This window comes from Rhineura floridana, chromosome 5 (assembly GCF_030035675.1).
Source record: "Rhineura floridana isolate rRhiFlo1 chromosome 5, rRhiFlo1.hap2, whole genome shotgun sequence".
Classification (NCBI taxonomy): domain Eukaryota; kingdom Metazoa; phylum Chordata; class Lepidosauria; order Squamata; family Rhineuridae; genus Rhineura; species Rhineura floridana.
In genome coordinates, this window is record NC_084484.1 from 76,410,512 (window position 1) to 76,421,392 (window position 10,881).

The 10,881-nt window shown below is 40.1% G+C and overlaps 1 protein-coding gene across 6 annotated transcripts in view; it reads left to right on the forward strand.

Moving 5' to 3' along the window:
• REPS2 (RALBP1 associated Eps domain containing 2) overlaps nt 1–6,097 on the forward strand; it is a 162,036-nt gene extending 155,939 nt beyond the window's left edge. For all 6 annotated transcript variants that reach the window (XM_061627191.1, XM_061627192.1, XM_061627196.1 and 3 more), the window contains one exon: nt 379–6,097. In XM_061627191.1, coding sequence (XP_061483175.1) covers nt 379–447 — 69 coding nt within the window. In that variant the 3' untranslated portion in view covers nt 448–6,097. The remainder of the gene's footprint in view (nt 1–378) is intronic.
• The last annotated feature ends 4,784 nt before the right edge of the window (nt 6,098–10,881 follow it).

The window sequence follows — 10,881 nt, forward strand, 5'->3', positions numbered from 1 at the left end:
AATCAATACCGGCCTGTTAGGTTGAGAAAATGCTTTGGAACCGGAACCAGCCCATGGATCCCATTCCTAACATGCTGTAGTGTTGATTCCTTAAGCATCTGGTTTTAAACAGACCAAGGATCCCAGATCCTGCATTCAGGGAAGAATGTTGGTAGAACATTTAAGCAATACTGCTGCACCCAAGCCAATATTTGAATGTAAAGTCTGTTGTGATTTAACAAGTTTACGGGGGGCGGGGGATGACCCTCCAAGTATAATTAATGATGGAGTGATTGTAGAAGTGGATTTCTTAAGTCTGCATCTTAAGACAAGATTGTTTTATATGTTTGTGCCTTGAAGGGCTATACTCTAATGGGTTTTTTTGTTTGTATTGTCAAGGAAGTTCATAAAGAACGAACTGCGTTGGAAACTCAGTTGGAGCATCTCAGACCTGTAACTGTCTTATGATATTCTGTAACAGAATTTTTGTTTTAAGTACCTATAACTGCACAACATACTGGCAGACACTTTTTTTATTTTTTGCAAAGGCAACATTGTTTGGAAAAAGTGACTGCCTTATTTCTTTTGCATTTCTTGCACCAGTTTACCTTGCAGATGAAGAAGGTACACAATCTGAATGTCAAACCTTATGCCTAGGAAATCAAACTTGTCTCCCCACTGATCTTTCATGAATGCCTCAGTCAAATTCCATCTCTCTCTTATTACTAATATTTATTCAAAGAATTCCTGATTTATATGCATGGGGGAGGGCCGGGGAACAATATTTAAATAGTACATATGTCTGGGAAATTTGTTTATATTTAACTTCATACTATATCAGATATCTGTGATTTTTAAAGTCTCTCTAGTTTTACAGTAAATTAAAGCAGCATCTACAGAACTCTGTAGCCCCTTTGTACAGTATCTTTTTTTCCTTTTCTTTTAACCAATCATCTTTATAATTACTGGTCAATTCTGGGTGCAATGCACAAACCCAGCTGTTAATGTTGTTTTTTGGAACATCCAGACACACACACACCCCTCCTTCTACAACATACCCCTGTTGACTTCCTGCCTGTTTCCTCAAGGCTACATCTTAGTACCTCTATAGTAGTTGCTAAGCGTGTGCACAGCCCCCAAGATTGTATATGTGTCTTTTAAAAAAATCCAATCGATCTGTAATTTGGCTCCTCCTGAGTCACTCTGTACAAATTGAAGTTCTGTGTTTCCTCCTTTATTATAATAGGGAATCTAAAAACAGCTGTGACTCCCCCCCCCCCGCTTGGCCAGAGTGGATTCAGTTCACAAGCACAGAAGCACCTCCAGTGTGTATTAAGCCTGCCAAATTACAGTCAAACAGACATAGGTGCTTTTTGTGGGAAGTAAAAAGGATTCACTGTCCTCCATAATCCCTTAAGGGGTGGGGAGAAGTGGAGGTTTGTCTCTTTCTAACCTTAAAAAAATTAAGAGGTGGTTGAGTAATGTGTAGTCTAGCTTGTACATTGGTTTAAGCTTTGCAGCTTCTTTCCTATGATTGTTTGTGCCCCCCCGCCCCATAGTCTTTACAGACCTCCAATATTATGAAGCTGTGTAGAATACTGCTTGCAGAGTTTTGAAGAGCTCTGAGTTGTTTTGTTTGCTGCTTGCAGAGCACTTTTTAAAAACTTAAATGAAGTGTTTAACTTTGAAAAAAAAAACAAATCCACTGCTATGCTACAACAAATAACAATCCAGAGCTCTTCAGTGCTCCACAGGAAACATTTTCTACAGCTTCACCTTGCAAAACCCATGGACCTAGAGAAGCATAGTGACATTATGCAGGAAAACACAGAGCTGCATTGGCCCAGAAACAGAGACAGAGTGCTTTGTGATTTTATTGGAGCCCTGTTCCAACTCAAGTGGGGATTGATATTGTGAATTGACTCAGGGAGTAGGGGAGACCCCCAAATCACCCGTAGTTAATTGGGCGCACACAAAGCCAATGTACACCCCTAGTATTTCCCGTTGGTCCTAACCTGGAGCTGGAGGATTGGTGGTATGTTCCTTTGGCTAGAAACCTTTGTGATTATTCAAGACAATTTTTTCAACAGCTTTGATGGATATTGTATTGCCCCTGGGCTATGTGACGGTGTGGATTATATGACTCCCTATAGGCTTAGTTCATACAGTTTAATGGGGTTTGTCTGCCTGCACTGACACTTGGATGCCTTATCACTGGTATTTATGCAAGTTTTCCTTGCTGCAGCAGCATGAAACCCATATGTATTGGAATGGCCACAGTTTATACAGGGCAAACTCACAATTGCATGCTATGCAGCGCCGAGACATGCTGGGGCGATGGTTACTTGTATCAGCGCAACAGGGTTTCTGAACTCTGTCTCATGTCTGCTTAGATTACAACTTTTGTATTTTACTGATTATCAAGTGATGAAAAAATTGAATGCAAAATTTAGAGACTCACTGCTTTTGGCAATTAGATATTTTAGCTTATTTCTTAATTTGTCCTGCTTATTATATCTTAGCAGTGGGTGGTATCCACTGACTAACTATGTGTCTTGGAAAATATTAACTTATTTACTTTTTAGGTAGAATTATACTTCTTTTGTATTCTGGTGAATTGAAGTTATAATTGAATTCCACATATTCTGTTATCCTCTGTTTGACATTAATGGGTTTGGCTTCATTATTGTGGTGATTGTTTTGGTCACCTCAGGATTTATTCTAACATGCAGCTAGATGCATTGTGTGCAGCGTCAAAAAAATTGTGCAGTGTGAAATACGTTTTTGTGCAGTTGAGCACATGGGATTTAACAAGGAGCTAGGTAGTTACTAAAAAAGAAATAGATGAGAAAAAATAGGAAGAAATAGAAAATGAAGATAAATACTGCTTCCTTTCAAATCTTCATAACTATATACTAATAGTCAGTGGTTTTTTGGTAAAAAAATGAGGTGACAGTACTCGTATACTGGTAAATGTACTGTGGGTGCCAGCACAAAATGGCTGGCATGGGCAGCAAAAAAATAGGCACAGGTGCTCTGAAATGGTGAGTAATGTCACAAGAGAAGCCCTGCTAATCGTATATTATGGGACAAATTATTTGACTAGTTTGGGGGCAGGCAGTGTGCTGGCTGCTTGTGCAGTAGGAAAAAAAAGCTTAGAATAGACCCTGGGTCACCTGTCCAATTCAGTTAGCACACTTCATTCCAAGGAAGTTCCATTGACCAAGTAAGCCTACTTGGGAGTACACATGCATAAGCATGCATAGCTTTGTCCAGATTACATCCAAATATAAAGTACTCCTTGATTTGCATTCTGGGATTGCAGTGGAGAAGCAGCAGGTAGGGAAAGCTTTTAACAAGTTGTATAAACTTTCAGTTGTAATTTCATGCTTCTTGCAGATCATCTCATAACATAATATGCACATTGTATAACCTCCAAGATGTGATGATGACCCCTGGCTTAGATCATTTTCAGAGTTGATTAGACAAATTAATGGGAGGGAGGACTATCGACAGCTGTTAACCAATGTGGAGCCTCTCATATTCAGATACAGTGTGCCACAGAGCGCCAGTTGGTGGTGGGGAACACCAGGAGAGGGCTATTGCTTTGTGGATAAACCTTTAGTTGGCTGCTATTAAAAGCAGGATATGTAACTAGATGGACTCCTTGCTGTGATCTAGTAGGACTCTTCTTGCATTGTAGTATGACCCCACATACCTTCATTTAAAACATTCCAATCTCACTATTCATGTATAGAAAGCGTAATGTCAGGCTACAGAAAATCCTGCCAATTTTTTTCAGATTCTCCGTTCCCATACTAGCTCAACAAGAATATTCTCCAAGAACTTGTGCTGTAGTATTCATACAATAAAAATCACAGTAATGTGTACAGATGTTTGGCGGTAGCTCAGTGGTAAAGCACATGCTTTGCTTTGCAGACAAAAGGTCCCAAGTTCAATTTCTGCCATCTCTATGTATGTCTGAAAATTTAGAGATCTGTTGCCAGCGTAGACAACACTAAGATGATGGACCAGTGGTCTGATTTGATAGAAGGAAGCAGCTTACCAAAGTTCGAACATATGCTTACGAATTTCAGGCTAGTTTGTTGGCTTCTCCATCTTAATCTTCGGTTGCAAAAATTGTGCATCTTATTTTGATGCTGAAATATGCTGTGTGTGCTAACAATAAAAATATGCTGTGTGTCCTCAGTTTTTTGAGGATTGGATTATAGTGGCTTTTTAGCAATATGGTGTGTACATATTAAAGATAATTTGCAGTTTATGTAAACCTGTTACATAGCTATATGATATGAACACCATATATGCAAATATATTTAAAGTTGACTAGAAATAGGATGTCTTGACTAGCGTTTATAAAATGTTATTTGAAATTGGGATCCTGAAGTCCATAATGACTTGTGAATATGTTATGCTCTCCGCTTCCCCAAGCAGCAAGATGTTCTGGGGTAGCGCTACCAGGTTAGTTCCCTGCAGATACTGTGGGTTCTATATTAGCATTGTTTACAGATATATAAGCATACCTTAACTGGAGGCAAAAAGGCACTCCTAAAAGGCAGCAGATTTACTGCCCTAAATGAGAGTGACTAAGAAACCCCTGCATTTTAAGGTACTTCACCTTCAGCTAGCTTCCCATTTCCTCTGTTTCTTTGTCTCTCTCTGACTCCAAATGCAAACTGTCAAACCTTTTGTTACACTTGCTGAACTTGTCACCGCTCATCTTGAACTCTAACCTGGTAAGTGAGTAGTTTTTACAGAAATAAGTCATTAAACAAATATATGCTTTCTTTTGTCAAATCCTGGAGTCTTAATTGAGCAAAACCATAGACCATTAACAGTAATTAGTTATCATGCAACTTTATGAAGCTGTCAGGCACGTGGTCCATCTATCCCAGTTCTGTCTAATCTGATTGGTCCTTCTCAGTCTTGCAGCCTGAGAATCTTTTAACTGGAGATGCTATTCGAGTATGAACCTGGAACCTGATTCATTCAAAGCACATGCTTAAATAATTAATTATGGCCATGCCATAGACACTGATATGTTTAAGAAAGCATTAGTGAAGTGACCTTTTTTTGTAAAAAAAAGTTTGTTGTGGAAATATCTGCCATTTATACCAAAATATCAGTTTTTAACGCATATCTAGTAGTCTGGTTTTAAAGCTAAAATTAGATTCTAGTGGCAAGTGTTGTATGTTTTTCTCTTCTCTCCTTTCCTTTATCTGAATGGTATATCAAATGTTCCTCATCATTAGCATGACTGTCCCTATATGTTCTGGAACACTAATTTTAGCATTCAGTGTTTAGTTTTAAAAATTCTATTTTAAAACTTACATTGGAGAGATTATTTCTGCTATTTATAAATGTTCCAGATAACTAGAATGGCATGTTCAGATATTGTGTTGGATACTACTTTAAGCACACTAGAAGACAATAGTTCTCATAACAAGCTTATCTATATAAGATCCAGATTGCATAGCCTTCTAATGTTGCAGTAGACTCTACTGTAACTGAGCAGAACCTTAATATTCATATTAATTCAAACTGGACTATTCATGTATTATTTTGCCATTACTAAGAACATTATATAAAATCATACAATAAACAGTGTTAGAAGAGAAGTTGTTGCAGATTAGTTCTCTGTAAACACCCGTTGCTCTTATAGCTTTGTTGCTATTGTAAACAAATAATTAAATATGGGAAATACACAACATAGATATTCTCTGTATTGGACTGTTCTGGGGTTAGTTTTGATCACATAGGAATGGGGTTTGCTCCTGACAAGTGAGTGTTTTGTAGACCATGGAAGACATTTTATTTAAAACAGCAACTCCTCCATTCTTGGATAGCCTCAGAAAGGGAGTAACACTGCCAAACCTTTATCATTTTTAGCACATGTGCATACGCATTCAGAAATAAATATTTTGTGTGATAAACACCTGATTAAGAGAGACTGATAATGAGCCTATGTATTCTATGAAATAAGAGAGAATTTATTTTGTAAGAACATTATTACCCCAAGTGACTAAGATGGGAAGAAATTATATATTTGAAGTTTTCCTTGTTCTATTATTTTGATGATACTGTGTTAATAAACTTATGTGATACGTTTTGCCCCTCTACTGATTTTTTTTCTTGCATAGTATTACTGGGAACACTATTATATTTTTCCATGTTGCTATATAATTGCAATAAAGTAAGCATATTTAAAAATATATTCTGCACTAAGACCATACACAAAGAAACATCAGCTGCTTCCCTCAGTATAGTATTTATTTTTTATTTAAGTATGTTTAAACCACATTTTCATATATTGCAAGGTGGTATACAACGTAAAAGCACAATACTATAATAATAACATCAAACACATCAGTAAAAATTGGTTTGCAAAGAATCCCAGCTTCGAAAGGCCTGTCTGAATAACACAGTTTTCAGAAGACATCTGAAAGCAAGCAGGGATGACAAAGAATTCCACAGGGCTCAATCTCGGTAAATTGTTATAGTGTGGCTCTTTCAGAGATAAGCGGCTAATTGCTGAGTAACATATCAAAGAAATGCGGGCCTGAATGATAAAGCATGAATTGGATAATGTCCAGGGGCAAACCACTAAGGGAGCTTTGGAGAGGCAGTCTCCTGGGAAGGTTCAGGGTATGTCACCCATTGGCAAATGACCCTGCAAGTTGTTCTTTCTTACAGGCATAGTGCCTGTCCCAAGTGCCTTGCACGCTCCTGATTCATTGTCTACACACCAAAAACTGAGGGTCTGTTCCTGTGTTGTTTTTTGGCTTGAGTTTGGCCACACTAATCTTTGGCTTGAGTTTCAAATCTGCAAGTGGACCAAAGATCCTGAAGAGGTAACTTGTGAGTTTCTGAGCTGCCAACATTTAGTTAAATGTGCCTGGTTACTGGAAAAATCAGCCTTATCGTAGATTGTCAAGCCAAGTAAATTGCAGCTTTATCCCCCGCAAAAAGTGGGGGGGGGAGAGAAATGGTCAGAAAACATTTGCAATAGCAGAGTGAAGTGTAGAATGCATATAAATGTTGAAGGGATGCAAGTGAAAATGCAGGTTTTCCTCTCATCTACACTTACGAGAAAATTAAAGAGAGCACAAAAATGATAAGATATGGTACTCACATTTCCAAGGTAGAGGGCAAACAATGGTTCCCTTGTCTCCCCCACTTCTTGCACACAAAACAGGCATTTTCCCCTTTAAATTGCTCTTCCAGCCCTGAGATGTAGAAAGAGGCCAGCAATTTAATATTCTAATTATTTTGTGCCAGATTTGTTTTAAACAATCAGGCATTTCATTTTGTTTGCCATAGATTTAAGGTGTGGTTACTTAGTAATGCCTCTGCCCTGATACACAGCTTTCATTGTTTACTATAAATTCCTCACTTTTTTGTCAATCTCTTTATGGTAACAACATGCCTAGGACCTCACCTGTGTATGATATCAATAATCTCTCCTTTGCCTTGGAGGAACCTAATCCCTTACATTTTAAACAGTGGCTTCCAGGTTCATCCAACTGCCTAATAATGTTACCTCTATGGGGCATATTTGGTTTTTGGGGGGAGTCTTGTTTTCTAAAGGACATAATAGTGATTCTCCATGGTCCATTTTGGGAACTTTCCATGACCTCCCAAAATTGGATTTAGGCACCAGAACTGAACTACACCAACAGTGTAATCCCTTTCATGTCTACTCAGAAATACAGCTCATTGAGTTCATAGAATAGTAGAGTTGGAAGGGGCCTATAGGGCCATCGAATCCAATCCCCTGCTTAATGCAGGAATCCAACTTCAAGCATGCCTGACAGGTGGCTGTCCAGCTGCCTCTGTAATGCCTCCAGTGCTGGAGAGCCCACTACCTCCCTAGGTATTAGGTTCCATTGTCATACTGCTTTAATAGCTAGGAGGTTTCTCCTGATGTTCAGCCAAAATCTTGAGCCCATTATTCCATGTCCTGCACTCTGGGATGATTGAGAAGAGATCCCAGCCCTCCTCTGTGTGACAACCTTTCAAGTGCTTGAAGAGTGCTATCATATCTCCCCTCAGTCTTCTCCAGGCTAAACATGCCCAGTTCTTTCAGTCTCTCCTCATAGGGCTTTGTTTCCAGCCCCCTGATCATCCTTGTTGCCCTCCTCTGAACCTGTTCCAGTTTGTCTACCACCTCCTTAAACTGTGGTACCCAGAACTGGATGCAGTATTCAAGATGAGTCCAAATAGAGGGGAACTTGCGCTTGACATGTTCAATGGGACTTTACCCCCTGATAAGTGAGTATATGATTGCAGCCCAAATCCCTATTAGTTCTCTAAAAAAGAAGGACTCCCAGATGGTTCAAGAATAGCCTGACACCACATTTGCATTCTCTCTTTTTGTCAGACTAAAACCTGGTTCAGACTAAAACCTGGAGTGGTTTCACTGCCTCACTGACATCAGAGCCACCAGCCTCCACTGCTTGTTGCTGCCTTTCCCTATTTTACCTGCCAGAGGTTCCAGTTCATCTGGGTCTCTTCCATAGGCTGCAGGGATTATGGGACTTAACAACTGCTAAGAGTGACAACCCTACAGTGACACTGGAAGCAAATTTTACTAATACTTATATGCTGATCCCATTGTGTCACCACTTCTCACCAAGCTGATTTTAGTTGTTTCATAAAAATGATTGAAAATCAGTCGCCATCAGTATTTCATAAGAGAAAGGCTTGTGGTGTGAGGGAAGAGTAAGGAGCTAAACCAGACTTTTAGGTAAGTGCGCAACCCAAGAGCTGTGTGTGGAATGGGATCTAATGGGAAAAGTTAGCGAAAGGTTGAAAAAATGGAAATGGACTGCCTTCAAGTCGATTCCGACTTATGGCGACCCTATGAATAGGGTTTTCATGGTAAGCAGTATTCAGAGGTGGTTTACCATTGCCTTCCTCTGAGGCTGAGAGGCAGTGACTGGTCCAAGGTCACCCAGTGAGCTTCATGACTGTGTGGGGATTCGAACCCTGGTCTCCCAGGTCATAGTCCAACACCTTAACCACTACACCACACATTCTTGGGCAGTGAGGCATGTCTTAGGTTTTGTCCACAAAGGATCTTCCACAAAGATCTGCCTCCATAGTGTGAGGCAGTATGCTTCCAAATACCAGTTGCTGAAAACCACAGGAGAATATTCTTTGTGCTCGAGTCCTGCTTGCAGACTTTCCATGGGCAACTGGTTGGCCACTGTGAGAAGAGAATACTGGTCTAGATGGGCCATTGGCCTGATCCAGCAGGCTCTTATGTTCTCATGCTTCTGTACTAATCTAGAGCACAGCAATTTAGTTTATACAGGGCCACCTCTAGCATTAGGCAAAGTGAGGCAACCACCTCAGTCAGCAGATGCTTTGGGACAACAGCCCCCTGACTGTCCCTCCTAAGCATCCCATACCCAGCCTTTCCTCTCTAATGGAGGACAGAGCTGTGTATGCTATGCATTCCCCACTCCAAACTACCCTACTGCCTCAGGTACAGTAAGAGACACTGTCATATCACCACTGCTGAAGTAAGATTCAACGACCAGTCCAGTTGGCTTGGCTTTGTGTAGTGAAGAGAGGGCACATCTTGTCCTTCACTTCAGGCAGCAAAATGTCTTAGGCTGGACCTAAGTTGATGTTACATTCCTTGCTGTGGACAAGAGGAAGCAAAAGAATACTCAAAGCCTCAAAATGGTACTTTAAAAAAAAAGTGGAATGTAATTGGTGTCCTTGAGCTCACAAAAGGCATTTGGATGTACCTGGCATCTCTACTAATGGGAGGTGGGTAATTTTGACTGATTCCCCCTGCAGCCACTCCTGCACCACTTTCCAAGCTGTTCTGGGAGAACCTCCAGTGCTCGAGCGAATTTTCAGAGAGGCTTCAGGGGCAATGGGGGGATTGGTGAAAATACCCTCCCCCCTTCTGTTAGATGCCACCCACTGTCTTTTCCAAATAATAGTCCTAATGAAACAACAAAAATACCCAGAGCATTTTGGTTGATGACTAAACCAATGCTTCTCCTGTCAGGGCAACATCCTTATCCTGTGGAGTATGCCTTACATGCCAACCTCGTAATTCCTCTCCTTTAAAGCTCTTCTCAGTCAGAGCTCATATGTCTTAAGAATTATGCAACAAACGTAATTCAGAATGAGAAACTTTTTCCACTGCTGTATTACTCTGCTGAGAAAAGCTTTACTGGTTGAATGACAAGCTGCCATGCAGGATCCCTGCCTGAAACTTTGTAGACTAATGGGAAAACCATATTCGCAAGCCACAGCTGGCTGAGAAACTAATATATCATAAGCCGCCTTTCCTTTTCCAAAGTGGTTTCTTGCCTATTTAAGTTTTGTTGCAGTGCCATGCTTTTGTGTCGCATTGCGCCACAATTGTATCCACTGTACTGTGAGTTCATTGCATTCAGGTTGTTGATCTTGATTCAGTGCCTTTTGTTAAACCACTCCATTAATCATTTTCCAAAATTGGGCAGAGCTACCTTTCCACTTCATTTGCTAGTTTTGTACTGCTTGTTTCCTTTGTGGTTAGAAGGGGAGGGAAGGAACTACAAACACAGGGTTTGGGAATGACTTTCAGACTAGCTCATAATTAAGTCCAGGCTGGTTGCACAACAAAATAAATTTCCTTGGCAGTTCTCAGACCAGTCCCTAAATTTTGTCATCCAGACTGCACCATCTGAAATTTGCTCTCCAATTTAGGTTTCAACAATTTTCCTCCATGTTTCTGTATGTGTTTCAACTTTGACATTATTTGACAGGAAACTCTTCAATTCCTATCTGCACCTGTTGCAGTTTCTTGGACCAGACCATGACTCTGTTAGAAAAACAGTTACATCCCAGATCAAACAAACTTCTAGTGTGTTAGCTGAG